The sequence below is a fragment of the Balaenoptera acutorostrata genome, chromosome 16, assembly GCF_949987535.1.
Source record: "Balaenoptera acutorostrata chromosome 16, mBalAcu1.1, whole genome shotgun sequence".
NCBI lineage: Eukaryota > Metazoa > Chordata > Mammalia > Artiodactyla > Balaenopteridae > Balaenoptera > Balaenoptera acutorostrata.
The window spans coordinates 26,482,864-26,502,911 of NC_080079.1; the positions used below are offsets into that span (position 1 = coordinate 26,482,864).

The window sequence follows — 20,048 nt, forward strand, 5'->3', positions numbered from 1 at the left end:
AGCTGGGAGAGGGAAGAACCTCAGAGTAAAGGGACGGTCAGAGAGTCACTGAGGAGGGAGCCACTGTGGCCTCAGGGAGTCTTTTCCTGAAGAAATCAGACTGTGGAAGGGAAGGGAGGGCAGGAGGGACAAAGCACAGGCAGCAGGGCCACAGGGGAGCTGGCAGCAGCCTTGGGGTCAAATGAGGTCTGTTTAGGATTAGCCAAATTGGGGCAGAAAGGGTGGAAAGTTAGTGGAGAGAGAGGAGGTGGGAACTCAAGGAGCAAAAGCCAAAAGCTGGCGGGAAAGAATGGGATGCAGGGTCCCTAAGAGAGGGGGACAGGGACACAATATTCAGAGACGATGAGCAGCAGAAATGAAAGTGCCTGCTGTGTATACCTTCAGTTACTTATCCATTTCTTCATGGACTAATCCTTGATTTTGTATCAGAGAGCTAGGATGTACATATACGCTAACTGAAAATATCTGCCTCAGTGACTGTAAGCTCAAAAGTGTCTGTAGGACCATCATGTAACCTGCATTTCTATGCAGAAAATCAGGAGGAAGGATCAAATGCCGTAGAGCCTCATATCGACTTCCATTTCTATGGATCTCCTGTTGATCTGGATCCTTTAATTTTTTTTTTTTTTTTTTTTTAAACAAGCTACAGGGCCTTCTGTGTTCCGTGTCCCTGCAAATGGGTGCCAGCTCTGGAACCTCTGTGCACCCTGGCCTCTCAAGAGACTCCCCCAGAAGCTGTGAGTCTGCAAATTAAATTAGGACAGCTGCTTGAAGATTTGCAGCCCCCCTCAGCTGATCTCTCCCTGCCCCCCAAGACAGGCCGGCAGGTGGTGGGGAGGATCCGCTATCTTTCTTCTGGAGTCTACCTAGTCCAGATCCATCAGATTACAGGCAGGTGTACTAGGTCAGTGATTCCCAGCTGCTTGGATTCCAAGAACTAGGAAAATCCATCTTCCTTCTCAGAAACAGAGAGAGGGTTGCCGCATTTTTATTTCATAAAATAAAGATATTTTTAAAACACAGCTATCTACTGCAACCATCATTCCACAAAATCCCACACATTTTAACCCCCAAAATATAGAAAATATATAATTTCAGAATAACAGGTCTTGAAGCTGAATACACACAGCTTTATGAAGAACTCACTGCAACTGTTTTTATTTTTCTCATTTTTCCTCAAACTGGTGAAAACTTTGCCAAGTATCAGCATTTAGGAACCACTGCACTAGACTAATTTTGCTTCAGTTATAAAACTGCAGTAAAGGAGAGGAGACCTGTGGTTCTTTCAGTTCTAACATCCTGTGATTCTACAATTCCAAAAGTTTAAAAAACTGCCCAGCCCTATCTCCTTCTCTAGAGGACTGAAGTAGGACTCTAGTAGGACTCCTTCTCTACTTTCCTGGTAGGCAAGTTTTAGAAACATCCAGTGAACACATTTTTTTTACTCATCTATGTGTGTCAATGTCTCAAAAAACTGACCGGTTTCGCGTAAACCTACCGGTACACAAAGCAGGGCTGCCCTATGAGGAAATGGCTTGCCTGGCTCAAGTTCAATCAGGTGTCTTCTCAGAAAACAAACTTCTTCCATATAGGGAAGGAGCTCCGTATCAATTTTACTTTTGAAACATTCACGAATTTGCTCTAGTCTAGTATATCACACACACACACACAAAAATCGAGACAGGACAGACTCCCAAAGGAAGCTAGGGCTTCATGTTGGTAAACTGACAAAACAGGAAGAAGGCCTCACTGTCCCAGCTTTGCCTGGGATTCTGTAGTAACTACAGAATCCTACCTTCCTTTGGAAAAAGGTATTAGACAACTCTTTTCAAAGTTTCTAAGCATCCACAAAGTACCCAGCAGTCACGTGCTGTACCTGGCCTCAAGGCAGAAGCCTAAGCTATCCTCGTGGGCACAAACAAGATCAACCGCTCAGTGGAAGCCGTGGACTCAAGGCTGAAGACCCTCAGATCCCATATGCTGAGCATCTACTCGGTCTGCTCACTCTGGAATTGAGTTCTTTTTTTATTTTGTTTTTGTTTTTTAAATCACCATCGCAAAATAGGGTTTGACACCTAAAAGAAGGTAATGAAATGCCAGGGGCACAAACGCTAGGTTGTGTTCACCAGCACTGCCCAGTAGGAGGGGACGCACCACCCAGACATCCTCTAGCAACATTTTTCAATCTGCAGTCCACAGATGTAGTCCTAGGACTCAGCAAGTTTGCTTCATAAACACTTAAATTAAAAAAAAAATTTTTTTTTTTGACAGTCAGAAATTAATTTATATATATTTCAGGCTATCTGGTTGACCACCTTCTAACCAAGTGCTGCCACCAGATGTCAGTGGCAGCATTTGCCTTAGTGCTCAAATCTGTTAAGTTGTTCTTACTACGTGAATCGTGAATCATCGTGGCTAAGGCTTGCTACTCAACCAACTGGAGCTTGTTAGAAATGAAGCATTTCAGACTTCACCCTAGACGTACTGAATCCCCAAGGGATTCCCAAGCACACTGAAGTGTGAGAAGCACTGAGCCAAAGAGAAAGGAACAGGGGAGGACTAAACATACAAGTAATCCGGTCACACCCAGTGGAGGCCAAATAACAACACAACATACTGTACAAACATACAGAGTAGCTCAAACTGAGCACAGGGCTGGAGGGTGTCATCCTCGCCAGGCACACAGGGACCTAAGTGTGCTGAATGCAAGAGCCAGCGCCAGAGCTCCCTGCTACCGTCCTGGGACCAGTGGCACTTTCCTATCAGCCAAACAGTGTCATTTACACATTTAAAATACTAATTACAAACTTGTTTTCTTTATTGTTCTATGTAAGAGTTCTCAGCTCAAAGGGTTCAAAAGGAGCTCATGCTAGTTTTATATTTATACGTATTTAATTTTTAAAAAATAGAGTCAACACAAGGTATCTAAATAATTTTTTTCTGTAACATGGCTGTGTTATCTGTACACACTCAAGAGTGAGGAAACATTATTCACTGGGACACGGAGACCCTGCAACTCAAAACTCCTTGAGAAGGTTTGGTATTGAAGGCTTCAATTCTCTCCCAATAACAAGTGAAATGATATTAAATATTGTCAAAGGCTGTTTAGTTCTAAGATGCTACCTGCCACCTCCACAAAAGAACAGATTTCACTCCGTAGGGAAAAACCCTTTCGAATCTATGTCAGAAACCCTAAAGGAAAAGAGTGGATGGGGCAATTGAACAACAAAACATCTGGGGCATGAAATCAACAAAAATTAACCCCAGAAAAAAAAAGCATCCCTTTCCATTGATTACATAATTGGCAAAGAAGAAAGCTATTCCTCTTGTTTTCCTATTATTCTTTATATTTACTAAAATCATAACTTAATTATGTGTTGTGTAAGAACAATGATATTTTTTTATCTGCTTAGACATTTTATTCCCCAAAGGACCAACAAATACTTCACTGTAAAATATCAACTATATATATTAGAAAAATGGTTTATAATAGTTATAATTACAGGCACACTATCTTTTTTGACGTATTTTTGTACATGCTTTCTACTTCTTTTATGACCATATAATGATCTCTCATATTGTCCACACTGAAATTTGATTAGCTTAGACATATGGACTATTTCTACTACTTTAATTATAATTGATAGATTTATTTGCTATAAATCTATTTGCATAAAAAGCTTTATAAAAAATAATGATTTCTTGAAATGCATGTATATGAGGGGGTGTATATATTTATTCCCAAAAGGAAGCTGCCAGTTTAAGCATGTGATTGGTTTACAGCATTTTTTTCTTTTTTGTTCACTGTTCATCATGGATTTTTACAAAGATTTTTTGGTTTTGGTTTGTTTTAGAAATCAAGAATGGATGCTTAATTTTGTCCTGATATCTACTGATTTAAGCATAGGGATTTTTTTCCTTTACTGCTTTCCTAATTAACATGGCATATTTTAGTTTTGTTGTTCTTCTATTAAACTAGCCCTGAATACCTAAAATAATCCTAATTCAGTCACAGTCACAGTGAATAGCTCTTTGGGTCCGTTATTGGTCTCTAACTGCTACCTTTTTATTTAGGAATTCTCCATCAATGTGGACAAGTGAGACTGGCCCAGAACATTATCAGACTTCAGATTAGGCCATACTGTCGTAAAGAATGCATTTAACTATCAAATCATCTTGTTCTATTTGTACAATACAGAAATTGAGTTCTTTAGAGTCTCAATTTTTTTTTTTTTTCACACAATTCCTTTGATTCTAGCTGCTTTTTTGGGGAGAAGGGAGAACTTCTAGTTTTCTTCTCTTATTACATTAATTATGCCAATAGAATAATGATTTTGTTAATCTTTTAGAAGAACCAATCTTGATTTTATTTATGGGATGATGTAAAACTTCTTCATTTTAAAAGTTATTTTCATGACACTCTATTATTTAATTTGTTCTTTTTAGTTTGTTGCTTTGCTCTTTTTCTATTATGGAAAATCAGAGATATCTTTTTTTCTTATGTAAGTACTTAGAGGAAGAATAAAATTTTAAACTTTGACATACTGTGGATATGGTATTTATATTATTTAATAGTCTTTTATTCTATACCTTATGTATAAACCTTTGTAAGAGAATTGATCACAGTTTTAAAATAGCTTAGTACTTTTTGATTATGCATTTTTATGTCTAATTTTATTTCATCATGATCTATGCAGGTAGTTTTATGAAATTTCTATCCTTCTGAATTTATTAGAATTTACATGTGACAGAGCATATGACCAATTTTTATGAAGAAGTCACATAAAACTTTTTTTTTAAAGTGTATTTCCCTGGCTTTATATTTAATTTTCTTCAACTTGGTTAATTTTATTTACACAATTTAAAACTCTAACATTTTTTCTTGCTCTTTTATGATGGTGGAAAAATTTTCCACCAAGATTATGTTCCTATCCATTTCTACTTTTATATGTGTATTCTGTTAAGTTATGTAAGGCATGTAGAGCCAAAAAAGTTTTCTTTCACTATTTATTGTGCTTTTATCACAATACATTTTAGTTTAAAAATCTACTTTCTCAGATAAAACTTGAAAGTGCCTTTTTATTCATATGTAGTATGTGTCCCATAACCTATAGGATATTTTTTTAAGTAAGCTTACTTAAATGGTTTGCTTTGAATAAATTAGACTTTATTTCATCTAGGGTTTAAACTCAAAGTGATTGTTTCTAGTTATAATTATATTCCAAACATCAATTACTTAATAAAAGAGTTTTTCTAGTGTCTGCAGAAGAAGGCAGCTCGCTGGCCACTGGGGCCAGGAAGGGAAGGCAGCTACAGCTGCTTTCCTCTGGTTTAATGTTCTTGAAATGCAGTGGAACATGCTCAATAACCTGGCATGACTTTCCAATGATGGATTAGTGATATTTTAGGGTGGATTATACTCTGTCAATGGTGATGGCTATGCTAGACTGACAGGGTATTATGATATTTCATTTTGTCATACTCTGGGTACCTCAGGTAACTGCCTGGCCTTCAAGAACATGATTTTCACCAAACTCTACAGTTTGAACACCTCCATAAATCCTTGAAATCTTTATAAAACTCCCATGATGGGGCTTCCCTGGTGGCACAGTGGTTAAGAATCCGCCTGCCAATGCAGGGGACACGGGTTCAAGCCCTGGTCCGGGAAGACCCCACATGCCGCGGAGCAACTAAGCCCGTGCGCCACAACTACTGAGCCTGCGCTCTAGAGCCCGTGAGCCACAACTACTGAGCCCACGAGCCACAACTACTGAAGCCCTCGCGCCTACAGCCCATGCTCCGCAACAAGAGAAGCCACCACAATGAGAAGCTCACACACCACAACGAAGAGTAGCCCCCGCTCACCGCAACTAGAGAAAGCCCGCACGCAGCAATGAAGACCCAACGCAGCCAAAAATAAATAAAATAAAAATTTAAAAAAACTCCCATGACATCGTCAGTTCCAAGAACTTGTCACATTTATAAAAATATTTAACGTGACATAGGTATTCAAATATAGGTACATGGACATAAAAGCCTTATCAAAAATATCTTTAAAGATTTACTTATAAAGGGACAAGAATTATGAAGTCCCTCTTCCATAAAATCTATTTTTTCATCCATCAGCCAGGAAATGGCTTTTTTACATACCAATAGAGCATTACTGAATCAGAATTCATAAATGCTAACTATATAAAAATCGACGATTGAAAGCCACAGAGTTTCTAATATTACTGAAATTCACAATGTCAATCCTCAAAGTTCTAAATAAACTGTCTTTAATGTCATTCAGTTTCTTTAAGTTTAAGGAATATTCACATCTAGATTTTATGAGAAACACGAATGCTTTACTCCTTCACTGTAGTAAATAAAATAAATTCCCAACCCCCTCAGAGTTTCAAGCTTGTCTATCCCCAGAGAAAAAGAAAAACAATTCAGGATTGAATGAGACTAAGGTTAGTAGAATAATCAGGGTACTGACTTAGAAAACCTGCAAACAGAAGTTTCCAAGAAACACTATATGAAAGCAGCATATACCTGGTTAATCCACAGACTTTTCTACAGTTCCTCACTTCTGCTTCCAGAATTCACTATACAGTCCAAACACGGGGCATGAACACAACACTTCCCAGAGTTTCTAACATCTCGACATCTGATAAGAGTTATTTTCAGATAAAAAGAAACATCTTGATTCATTTAGATAATTGGGACTTGCTGGACTCAATGTAAATTGTAGATGGGTCTACCAAGTGCTAATTATACTCATAAAGATCCCTCCAATTCTTACCTAGGAAGTAACCAAGAAACAGGAGAATGCTTAAGGGGCTAGTATTCTTATATTGAAATACACTCAGAATTCCTATAAAAGTAATTCTTCAATAAAGAGACACAAGAAATCAATAAAACTAGCATGCTATTCATTGTACTATTCATCTTGGTCTCCATACCAAGAACTGCGCTCTACCAAGTGAAACTGTGAGATAATAAGGGCCTCCTGTCAATCCAAGCACAAAAGCCCCTCTAGGGCCCCTAGGAGGGTTCAGAATGGATGGACCTTCTCACCTTATATAGTGGATTATGTTACAGTGAGAAGGAGGTAAGTTACCATTGCCATGAGAGGCTGTGATTATCCCATCAGTTCCTCATTAAAACAGAAGCTGGTAGTAATCAGGAATAAAAACAATAATAAATGGATTATTTTGATGGCGTTAAGGGAAGAGATCATAAGGCATCTCTAGGAAATTGTGCAAGACCAAGTCCTAACGAGGGGTGGAAGAAATAAAAGACGATAAAAAGGAGACCCAAGGAACTCACAACACTTAAAAATTTCAAATGCCCAGCCAAGATTTAGACATGCACAGGTAATTCCCCAAACTCTTCAAAAAAAATACAAACACCTGAATTCACCCTTCTTCAAATGAATGCCTCAGTGCCTCAGCAATCACTAAGTGCCTGTCTGTATTGGAAATTAAAGTAATTAATAACATTGCTTTATATTGAAATTGTTTGCAGATAGGAAAACAGGGAGATGAAATTCTCCCACTGTAAGGCCACCCCAGAAGTTAAGTATGTTATCCTTGACACCCATTCACCTACACCAAGTCTCCTCCAAACTGGAAGGGTGGGTGCTCAATAAGATCAAACAACTATTAATTCTTCTGACCTGCAAAATGAGAACGAAGTAGTCTACAGGTTTGTTTCGCTGGTAGAGGTAGTATTCTGGGGCTTTCTTGTTCTTCTCATCATACTTCAGTTCCTGGATGACATTGGGGTGCTTTAGCAGCCTTAGAAGGATCTTCTCTGACATCTGGGATGGGCTAAATGCTTCTACTTCTATAGATATAAACACAACTTGATATTACACTTCAAATGGATGGAAAAAAATGATACTAGTGATTAAGGTGTTTAGAGAAAAGAATACTTGGAATTGAAGCCATAACAGTATGGATTAACGAGACTTCCGTTTGGTGATCCGCTGGGGGCAGATTACCTGGGAGAAATTAGAAAATGCTGAATTCTCATGTTTGTTGCTTTAAAACTTTTCATTTTCGACCTGTCACTGGTTTCAGTTCTCATAAAAATACCCTCATTTTCTGACTGACACAAAGGAAAATCAACCAGAAGCAGGCTCCACGACTGCCAGGACGCCCTGCAACAGGCCACAAAAGACTGACTGTCCAACAACAGCCAAAGGACGAAGCAAAGGTCAGGAAGCATCTAGGTGTGGGTTAGTACCAGGTGCACAGACGCAGTGCTCCACATCTCATTCTCCCACTCAACTACCCTGAGAAAGTCTGGGAACAAAGGAAGGTAGAGATTCAGAATAAAAGCAAGGCACGTGCACACATCAACATGCACTCCAACTTGCTAATTAAAAAAAAAAAATGTAATGTTGATCTGAGTTTACAAAGATATTGATTTTATTAAAATAACAAAACCCAAAATTACTGACTTAAGGGTGCCATGCTGAAAGTGGACTTTATGGTATCTCAGAGGCAGAGTAGGATAACATTTAGTTTTAAATTGTGGTTCTAAAATGATGAACAGTATTATCAGAAATAGAAAATAATAAGCAAGTTAAAGACATTGTTTATATGTTTTAAAATTGTTTAAATTATGTTATATGTGCAATATAAATTCTGCATTAGCTTCTGTGACTTTTTTGTAATAACAAAATTAGACAGTACGTTGTGGAAATTTTGGATAACACAGAAAAAAATAAAGAATAAAATAAAATCGCCTATAAACCAACCACTTGTAACCATTCTGAGCAATTGGTGAGCATTTCTTTCTAATACCTCACCTAGGCATGCGTGCCGTGTAGGTGTGTGTACACACAAAAACACAAGGATAATCTTGTGTACGCACGGTTTTATACTGTTTCTTCTCACCTTACATTAAATTATGAGTATTTTCCCATGTCATAAATATTATATGGTGAGCATGTCCAGGTATCTGAAAACATGATCTTAAAGAGTGCATAACATTCCATCACATGGCTGCCGTTAGCATTCTTTTCAAAATATCTTAAGTATACTGCATTCAGTTGAAAGGCACTGGCTGCCCATCTTGGACACAGACGTCTTCTACAGGCCACTGGGTACTCTGATTTTCTCACACTTCCCCTGGCCAACAGAGCTCACCCTTCGCCTAGAGAGCCATCTGGGGATGTGAGCAGGGTCAGTCGGTCTCTCAAGTCCGTTCGACCTTGACCTCTCTGGAGCAGTCAGTGCTGGCTGGGTTGGTGGTTTTAATAATGTGAACACTTGCCTCCTGGAATGGGCCCAAGTTAACAATCTGATTTGAAGAGGCCATCAAGAAATCCATGTCAGAGTTCTTAGAATTTCTGATTTCATTAAAGCCATAAAGGGTAAAGATTTAATTTTGAAAATTTATTGTTCTTCTTTGCAAATCATAGCACCTGTGTCACCACCGATGTCCAACTGTTCTTCTGAGGCAAGCTGAAGAGAGAACTACTCAACTGTCCGACACACAACGAGGTAGTGTCTGGTTTGCACTGTCCGCCTGCTCCGCCAGCTGGCTCTCCCCTGGACTTAGCTGAAGCGGATGGCCTGGCCTACTGTTCACATGCAGTGTGGCACTAACATTCATCCTTACCTTTCAGACCAATTTTAAGTTACTGGTCCACCCCTGGTAAATGTCTCAGAGGGTTCATGCCGACACTGAACATAGGAGAGGAGAGAATTTAAAAAGAAAAAAACAAAACAAAACAAACAAAACAAAAAAACAAAAAACAAAACACAAAAGTGGCATTACTTATCACCCCATTTCCCAGTCTCCACCCCCAGCCCACCCCAGTCAGCGGTGGGTGAGAAACTCGCTCCACGGTTGGCAGAGATTTCAAACTGTGATAAGCTGCACTTGCCTGTTGCTAGGAAACGGTGCATGGCCAGGAGAAGCTGTGGTGATATTTTAACCTTCATCTCGCTGTCTGTCTGCTTAAAGGCAGAAAAATCTTGCTTTCTTTCTCGATGGGCCACTTTCTTTTTCGTTCTGTTATCAGCTGAGGGAGAAATGGAAATGCATTCCATTAGATTGGGGCTCTTTTCGAATGAAAATGACATAATATATGGAAAAGGCTAGGCTCTCTCTCCAGATGGTGGGCACGCTACATACAAGCACCACGTGGAAAGGAGAAGGGAGAGAGAATCCTCATTAAATCAGTGCAGCACACTCATGACTGTGACACAATCCAGAGTAAGAAATCACAGGCAACCTGATGAGGAGCAACTATCGACACACTTCGTGAAGATCTTCAGAGCCCTTTTAAGTACGTTATTGGGCAGCTGGGGACACGAATCCTCCCCTCGTGGAGCCTATACAACCACATAGCAACAGAGCATGTCGCCCGGAGTGCACACACGCTCCTGCTACTCAGGTCGCCACACCGCAGTGAAGAACAATCATGTTACAGAAGACACAGGGAAGCATGTCCCTACCTTTAAGAGGCTCGCAGCCTCTGCTGAAAGAGAACACACACACACACACACACACACACACACACAATCTCAAGAAACAAACAAGAACACTTTCATGGAACAGTATTTTAATAATAATAACTGTTAGCTGCATTTCTACCCCAGACCATGAGATCCTCAAGGTCAACCAAATACAAAGGAAGTGATTCAGAATAGAGGTCAGCACACTTCCTCTGTAAAGGGCTAGACAGCAAATACTTCAGGCTTGCGGGCCATGTATGCTCTGTTGCGACTACTCAACCCTGCTGTTTAGCAAAAAGCAGCCATATGTAAACGAATTAGCAGGGCTGTGTTACAGTAAAACTTTATTACGGATATGAAATTTTAACTTCTTATCATTTTTGCATGTCACAAAATAAAATTATTATTCTGATTTTTTTCAACTGAAAAATGTAAAAAAAAATTTTAGCTTCTGGGTCATATAAAAACAGGTGGCATGCTTTTGAGGGCTGTAGTTTGCCAATCCTTGATCTAGGAAGCGTCTAATGCAAAACCTTTTTTCAAGTATTTTTCTGGACAAAGTAATGATCAAGAAAAAACTAGGTTAGAGACAAGATCCTAATTGCTTCCTTTTTTTCCCCTAAGAATCATGAGTCTTTACATTACCATTTCATGCCTAGGGCAAAACAGAGTGATTACTAACCAGGCTTGTCCTGGGGAGACAGTGAACACAACCTATAATTTTCCTGTCTCAAATTCTCTTTAGAATCAGGCAGCATAAATCAATGCAAGCATCCTAAATAATTTTCTAATGACAAAGGGAGTCATCATCCCTAATCTGAATCAAGAATACACCTGAACCACAAGTTCAGCATCTCATTCAGGAAGCCATGTATGAAATCAGTCTCATCAAGGTTTAAAAGAAGTGAACTGTAGTGTAAACATAAAAGCTCATAAATGTCTAGATTATCTTTCTTACAATGAGGATTACCCCTGGGGAAACACATAAATATGCAGAGACACACTTGGTATTAAATAGTCACTGTGAGGAAGGATGAAAAGAATGTAAACGTAGAGTTAACAATATTCTCTATTATGAAATCTCTGATTATTCTCCAAGAGTCAAAAGGATAAAACACATAGGAACTGGTGTTTTTTAAAGAACACTATACAGATGTGAGGAAAAAATAAGATACATTTTCAGAAGCATGTCAAGAGCTAAACATAAAATGTATTTTTTTAAATGGGTACATGGAAAACATAAACATAAATGTATAAACATAAAATGTATTTTAACATAAACATAAAATGTATTTTTTTGGGCTTCCCTGGTGGCGCAGTGGTTGAGAATCTGCCTGCCAATGCAGGGGACACGGGTTCAAGCCCTGGTCTGGGAAGATCCCACATGCCGCGGAGCAACTGGGCCCGTGAGCCACAATTACTGAGCCTGCGCGTCTGGAGCCTGTGCTCCGCAACAAGAGAGGCCGCGATAGTGAGAGGCCCGTGCACCGCGATGAAGAGTGGCCCCCGCTTGCTGCAACTGGAGAAAGCCCTCGCACAGAAACGAAGACCCAACACAGCCAAATAAATAAATAAATAAATAAATAAAACAAAAAATCACTGCTTGCTTATTGAGATAAAGACCAGCTAATCCATTAAGATCAGTGATTCACTAAAAAAAAAAAAAAATGTATTTTTTTAAGGGTGCATGGAAGACTTTTTAAAAAAATGAGGGACATTCCCTTCTAACAGGACTGAAAAAAAGTCATTCCACTTTGAGCAAGGCTGGCTTTGTCCTGGGTGCTCCAGGCCATTTGAACAGTCCATTTTCCCCTCCAAGTCGTGCTTTAAAAGCCAAACAGGACAAAAAGAGCCCAGATTCTCTTTCTCTATACCACCTTTGAGAGCCCCTAACATCTCAGGCCTTGGGCCATCTTTGGCATTAAGAAACCCTTGAAAGAGTCTTTACCTAAGAGTAAAGCTGAGGAAGAGGGTTTAAGCTCCACAGTCCAACAGTTGTGGACTTTAATGAGACAAGATTCATGTTCAACACTCAGCCCAGAATCAAGCCTACTCCTGGGCAAACAGGTGTGGATACTTCCCTTCCCCTGCCCCTATCCAAGACCACCTCTCAAAAGGCAGAGAAGCACAGAATGAGAAAAACAAATTTTTTATTGTGTACCCTAACCCGTCCTGCTTTCTCTATATACCCCGCTGCACCACCACTGCCCCAGCAAAACTATGCCTGCAAACCTCACCTCTACCCTGGCCCATGGGTCCTGGAACAGAGAAATTTCAACAGTTGCTATCCATCAATTTAACAAACTCCCCTCACTTTTTAAGTATTTGAATTATGACCATAGGTAGAGACAGAAATTTATCTGAAAACAATTTGCCTAATTGTGTAAAATGAAAATTTAGTTAAGAACAAGTCTTCCTCCAGATGTAAAATAAATGGAAAACCAGGAATAGAGTTTTCTGTTCAGGGCAAGCAATGCCCAGATCAATAGTTAGAAGCAGTTGGCTTTTCAAAAAAAAACATGGCCAGTTGACACTACAGGACCTGTCTCTTCTTCCTCTCTGATGAAGGGACTGGAATATACTGGTAGGTGGTACCCAGCCTACACACACAGTGCATAATTAGAAACAGGCAGACAACAGCTGGAGAGATGTCAGATGACTCACAAACAACATGACAAATAAAAGCAAAGGTTTTGGAAAATTACACTCAGGCGATGGTACTCACTGTATAAATCTGTTTCATCTAGAATCTCAGATTTGATGATTTCTTCAATCACATCCTCTAATGTGACAATTCCCAGAACTTCATAAAATGGATCCCCCTCTCCCTCATTGTTTACTCGCTGCACAATAGCCAGGTGAGATTTACCTTTAAAGAAAAGAAAACAAAGAGGTAATTTTCAGAGGTAATTTTCTGAATTTCCTGAATGAAGTCTTATAAATGATTATGGTAAAAATAGCAGCAAACACAGATACCAGATTATCAAAGTCTATATTTCAGCATTTAAAAATGGTTTGGGGGCTTCCCTGGTGGCGCAGTGGTTGAGAATCTGCCTGCTAATGCAGGGGACACGGGTTCGAGCCCTGGTCTGGGAAGATCCCACATGCCACGGAGCAGCTGGGCCCGTGAGCCACAATTGCTGAGCCTGCGCGTCTGGAGCCTGTGCCCCGCGACGGGAGGGGCCGCGATAGAGAAAGGCCCGCGCACCGCGATGAAGAGCGGTCCCCGCACCGCGATGAAGAGTGGCCCCCGCTTGCCGCAACTGGAGAAAGCCCTCGCACGAACCGAAGACCCAACACAGCCAAAAATAAATAAATAAATAAATAAATAAATAAATAAATAAGAAAATCCTTTAAAAAAAAAAAAATGGTTTGGAAATACCACAAACAAATGGAAAAGCTTCATGGGCCATAAAAAGTAAGACCAGTTAATCCAGAAGAGCATCATCGTCTACACACATGGTACCACCATGTTACCACTTGCCTCCTAATGGATTTGGTCTTCGGTTATGTCAGCTCTTCCTTTGTGACCTTTTAGCAACTGCTACTTTACTTTAGGAGAGCAGTTCTCGAAGTGTGGTCTGTGGACCCCTAGGGGTGCCCAAGACCCTTTTAGGAGAGTCAGAAAGGTCAAACTGTTTTCATTTAGAACACTAAAATGTTCCTGGAATTTTCCACTGTGTTGATATTTGCAGCAATGGTGTAAAGTGCCTGAGCACAAATCAAGGCAGCGGTAGTAGTGGTCACTATGCTAGTGGTCACTGTCTTCTCCACCACACACACACACACACACACACACACACACACAGTGAGAGGGGAAAAAATTAGTTCCTCTTAAGAATATCCCTTAAATTAGGAGTTTGGGATTAAAATATACACACTACTATATATAAAACAGATAGCCAACAAGGACCTACTGTATAGCACAGGGAACTATACTCGATATCTTGTAATAACCTATAATGGAAGAGAATTTTTAAAAGTATATAAATATATATATGTGTGTGTGTATATATATATATATATACATATATATGTAACTGAATCACTTTGCTGTACACCTTTAACACAACATTGTAAATCAACTACATTTCAATAAAAATTTAAAAATAAAATAATTCTTTTCAGGACAAAAAATATATATATCCTTGATGAAGCAGTAAAAGTTATTAGCTTCATTAAATCTTGATTCCCAGGACCTGTCTTTCAATATTGTATGTGACAAATTGCGAAGTACGGTAAAACACTTCTGTTGCATTCTCAAGTACAATAGTTGTTTTGAAGAAAGGACTCAAATTGTTTTGAGGAAAATGACTCAACGCAAATTGTTTGAGTTGCAAGTTGGATCAGCCACTTTTTTTCACTGAACATCTTTTTTATTTGAAAGAATGACTACCAAACAAACTATGGTTATTTAGACTTGGATATTTGGCAGACATTTTCTTGAAAATGAACAAGATGAGCCTCTTACATTAAGGAAAACAACAGCAGTGTTTGCTGCCAAAGATAACATCTGAGCTTTCAAGGGAAAATTAGAATTTTGGGAAACTTGTATCCGCCGCCACGAGCTTGAGAGCTTCTCAGTAAAGACTTTTCTGATGAGACAGGTGGTGCTATTAACAAATGAGATTTTGAAAGCACTGAACAATAAAATGTGTCAACATTTCAAAGATCTGCTTAACTCTGTGAACAAGTATTTTCCAAATGACCAGGGCCATGGTGTTAGCAAATCACGCATGGGTAAATGATTTATTCAGAATGCAATACATCACAGTGGATTTTTAAAAACTTATTTTGTAGTAATTTTAGATTTACAGAAAATTTGCAAAGACAGTAGAGTCCCTGTATACCCTTTACTCAATTTCTCCCCCACTGATAACATCTTACTTTACCATGATATAGTCATCAAAACTAGAAACTGACATTCATATGGTAATATTCAGTAAATTCCAGATTTCATTTGGATTTCACCAGTTTTTCCATTAATGTTCTCTTTCTGTTCAAGTATCCAATCCAGAGTACCATATTGCATTTAGCTGTCATGTCTTCCCAGGTTCCTCTGTTCTGTGACTGATTCCCAGTCCTCCCTTGTTTTTCATGAGCTTGACAATCAAGTAGCACTGATCAGGTACTCTGCAGAATGACCTCTTATCTGGATATGTCTTTCTCACGATTAGACTGGGATTATGAGTTTTCTAGTTACATCACATCAGGGCTCACATGGCAGCCACATGACATCACAGGCGATGTTCACCTTCACCACTTGGTTAAGGTAGAGTTTCCCAGGTTTCTTCTCCACTGCAAAGTTACTAATTTTTCCCTTTCCCTCATTCTACTTTTTGGAAGCAAGTCACTAGGTCTAGCCCACCCCCAGGGAGGGGTGAGCGGTAGGAATTAAGCTCTCCTTCCTGGAGTCAGAGGGTAGCTACATACATTATTCAGAATTCTTCTGTAAGGAAGATTCCAGACCAAAAGATTTTAATGTAACAGTGCACCAAAAGTCCACTGGCATAGTTTCAGATTCTACATTGCAACTAACCTTTAAGAAACTATCACTTGGGGAGTTTTGGTATATTATCAAAGAAGAACATACACAATTTTTCAAAAAGCCTATTAAAACACCCCTCCCTTTTCCAAATACGTATCTGTGTGAGGCCAGATTTTCTTCACATACTTCAATTAAAACAGTATACAGCACAGACTGAATGCAGAAGAGAATCCAGCTGCCCTCCATTTAGCTAGATAATAAAGAGATACACATAAAGGTAAACAATGACACTATGTTTTGGAAAAAAGTTATTTTTAATAAAAATGTTGTTTATGTTAACATGTAATGGATTTATGATTGTCCCTTAAAAATGAATAAGTAAATGTTGAAAATTTCTCAGGTTTAATTTCAAATATAGTAAACATCAAAAAGATATAACCTACAAGGAAGAACACATGCTGTGAAGCTGACCAGTCCTGGATGAGAACTCCAGCATTGCCACTTTAGCCATCACCAGCTGTGTGATGAGCAAACTACCTAACTTTTCTGAGCCTCAGTCTCCTCTAAACCCAGGCTCATTCATGATAGTCGCTGCCACACAGGATTATCGTGAGTGTCAGAGATAATGTTGGTACCTAGCAAAGACAGTGCCTAGGATCCACTGGGTGATCAATAAATGGTAGCTATTAATTTATTAATATTCTTCCTCAATTCTAAGGCACCATCAACTTATTGCCAGCTTAGGAAGAGAAAAAAAAACCCTACTATACTAAATGTACACTGTGGTTAAAAGATGCATTTCAATTTCAGAAAGATCTTTTAAAATTTTAAATTTATCTCGAACACCAATATTGGTTTTCCCAACCCAAGGCACGCAAGGCATCTGAAACTTATCCTTAGGTTAAGCCAAGGAGACATGATATCTGGAAACTTCATGATCAGTTAACACGTATATTATTTTTGTCAATGTCAGGGTGAGGTTTTTGGGGTTTTTTTGCGGGGGGGGGGGGAGTGAGGGGTGTCCTTTAAATAAAGTTTACTTAAAACTTCAAACTGGGTGAGTTTGCTCAGACACAATCAGCCAGACAAACTAAAAATATCCTGAAGGCCAGGTCTGATCAAGTTCCCAGCACTTACTCAGAAACTGGCTTTGGTTCTGTCGGCTTGTCCGCCCTTTTCCGCTCTGCCTCAGACCCCTTTATAGGCAACAATGTCTGGAGGCCTAGAAGTTTAGATTGTTAGACAATTAGGCCTCCTAACAATTTGCATCCTTAGCATGCTCACGCTCAAAGAATGAAAATATTTTGAGCAAATGAGACTAGGAGGAAAACTTATCAGCAATAGATATAAACACCGCATCAGGTCAAGTCAATTCTAGTCTAGTCAATTTGGTCCGGTCAGTTTCTCACATCTGTTTTCCCAAGGACCCAAACATAAGCAGTTAAAAATTCTTGGTGAATGCTGTCTGTCGAAAGTTAAATTCTTTTGCTATTCCCAGCTTGTGATCATTTAAAAGGAATTTTCCAAAGCAAGGTCTAATATTAGACTCAAAATGAAGTTTCCATTCCACTGAGGCGCTATTCTCACCAAAGTAACTACCGCATAATCAGATTGTCTTGGAGCAATTCGTTTAAATGCAGATGGACATACTTGAAATACCAGCTCAGCAGCACCAACAGATCTGACTGGAAAGGGCCTTACTCTCGGAGAAATTATTCATGTAAGGTAGGCTTCTGAGATTGAAAATTATTAAGTTTTCTTCCAAGCTCACTTGTTCCCTTTCACACCCCCACCTCCAGTACTGAAACTTCTTCATCTGCCCCAGAGCCACATATTTTTAGCTTTGGAATTCCTGGTGAGAAGTCTTGTTTTTTGAACCTTCTTCCCACTAAGCAGTACAAAAAAAAATGATACCCCTCTTCTCTAATCATGCTTTTGATTAGACAATACAACAATATTGTTAGACAACAATACAAGGTACCTCTTCCCCCACTTAACCATTCGCTGCAGGGAGTTCAGTCTTTGGCCTCATCAATGGAGAAATCAAAAAGAAAATGTAAACCTGTCAATACAGAAATTTTAAAAACTGAGCTCAAATAGCATCCTTCTGAACCTGAGTGTTGGAGGCATTAAGCCAGGATTGAAAGCAGCAAAGCAATTTTGGGGAAACTAATAAAAGGCATTTATAAACCAAAAACTAGAAAAGATTATAAACTGATGGATTCTTAACCTCCAAAGAATGAAAACACAGCAATCAGCACAACATGCAATTATAGGCATTAAGTAGCACTAAAACTTTTAAATATACATGGATTAAATAAACTTGATTAACTATATACAGAATAAAGCAGACATTAGGGCTTGGAGACAGCCCTTTTTTGCTAGCTATAAGAGGTCTTGCAGTATATATGTCATTTCCAACTGCCCTGAACTTTATACCCATAGCCTCTCTTCACGTAGTCTGGTCCTAGATCACTAAGGGATCACTAAGTCAGACCTAAGAGAATCTATGCAGGCCTCTCTTCAGAGTACAGGGCTCTATCAATATATTTCTATTCAAATTCAGTATCACAAGCAAGTTATTATGAAATAATCACCTAGATTTTAACTGCTACGTGCTCAAAACAGGGCATTTGCACAGATGAAATTACAAGAACATGTCTTCATTGTGAGGTATGCTAAGTAAAATCATCTACACACAGTAAAACTGGGATCGAATTTCTGTCTCTGCCTGCTTTCACTGCTCCCTAAATCAAAGTATTGCCTATTCTCTCTGGAGAATCAGCCCAGAATGGTAGCAGGTTGCCACACTCGCATTTTTTAACCTTACCACGACGCTAGGCTCGAATTCTGAATGACAGATACCATTTATATTTTGATAGAAATAATTAACTAGATAGCGATTAGGCTGACAAAGGATACCTTAACTGCCTGATGAAAATATGGACTCGTTTGCTATCATACAAGTTTGATGTCAATCAAGTGAAATGGAACAGTAGGCAGAGTAACTGAAATAGCTAAGGAAGAAAGCCAAGAGGGTAGATGAAGTAGAATGGAATTAGCAACAACTTGACACAGCTGCACTAATAACAAGTGACAGGCAGTAGTCCAAGAGACCTAACAATGCAAGCGCAAGGCAGACAGAGTCTTAAATGCCACTCGAACAGCAGGAGGAAAACAAACAGAAGATTCAGCCATGAGAAACTAAAGCCAAACGTCTTATATCTGCCATGGCTGCTGTGTCACACCACTGTAGGGGCACAGAATGCAAGGCCTAATGGTTCCCCTGAGGTTGTGCAGTGTCGTGGCCCCTCACTTAAACAAGGGTAGGGCAAATGAAGAGTTTGATATGCCTTTGTTTTTAAACATTTCCCAGTTTATCTAACGTAAGAATTATAATAACTCAATAAGTAAGAATTAATAAAGTTCCTAAAGAGTGAGTTCTATGACAGGGGTCCCCAACCCCCGGGCCGAGGACAGGTACCGGGCTGCACGGCAGGAGGTGAGTGGCGAGCGAACAAAACTTCATCTGCTGCTCCCCATCGCTCGCGTTACCGCCTGAACCATCCCCCCCATCCCTCCATCCCCCACACCCTTCCGTGGAAAAACTGTCTTCCGCGAAACCGGTCCCCGGTGCCAGAAAGGTTGGGGACCGCTGGTCTATGGAACTAGCGATAAAAGAAAGAAATGTTCTGTAAATTAGAATTCAGAGCCCCCATCACTAAAACAAAACGGGATGGAGGATAGATTTGAATGGCCATACTTAAGATCTCCCAAGGAAACCAGTTTGCATATTAGTCATCAAGGAAGTCAATACACTTTAAATAGCCTAATATTAGAGTTAGATTTAGTCTGACTTACAAAAAGTGAACAAACTGATCAATGAGCTAATGTTTATGAACATAATTTATAATCCAGAAAATACAATGCTATGTATGTATCAATGAACTATAGTCACACAAATCCATTCATTCACTCAGTAAATATTTACTGAATGCCTACTATGTGCCAAGCTCATACCTAAGGGAACAAAGCTCTGGCTTTCAAGGAACATTCTAGCAGGGGAGACAGACACTAAGGGAAAGAGACAGTATGAAAGC

General features: G+C 39.4%; 1 protein-coding gene across 5 annotated transcripts in view; it reads right to left on the reverse strand.

Annotated features, from left to right (window-relative positions):
• Positions 1 to 20,048, reverse strand: part of CNNM2 (cyclin and CBS domain divalent metal cation transport mediator 2) — a 150,670-nt gene that overhangs the window by 19,329 nt on the left and 111,293 nt on the right. For 3 of the 5 annotated variants that reach the window (XR_009005651.1, XM_007187220.2, XM_057530834.1), the window contains exons 2-4: positions 13,186 to 13,329; positions 9,887 to 10,024; positions 7,664 to 7,833 (exon numbers count right to left, since the gene is read on the reverse strand). Coding sequence is in view for 3 of the 5 variants with exons in the window: in XM_007187220.2 (XP_007187282.2) it covers positions 7,664 to 7,833; positions 9,887 to 10,024; positions 13,186 to 13,329 (452 nt within the window). In the remaining 2 variants the exon portion in view is untranslated. Of the gene's footprint in view, positions 1 to 7,663; positions 7,834 to 9,618; positions 9,684 to 9,886; positions 10,025 to 13,185; positions 13,330 to 20,048 lie in introns of those variants that run through there. The other 2 variants (XM_057530835.1, XR_009005652.1) reach the window with 2 other exon arrangements.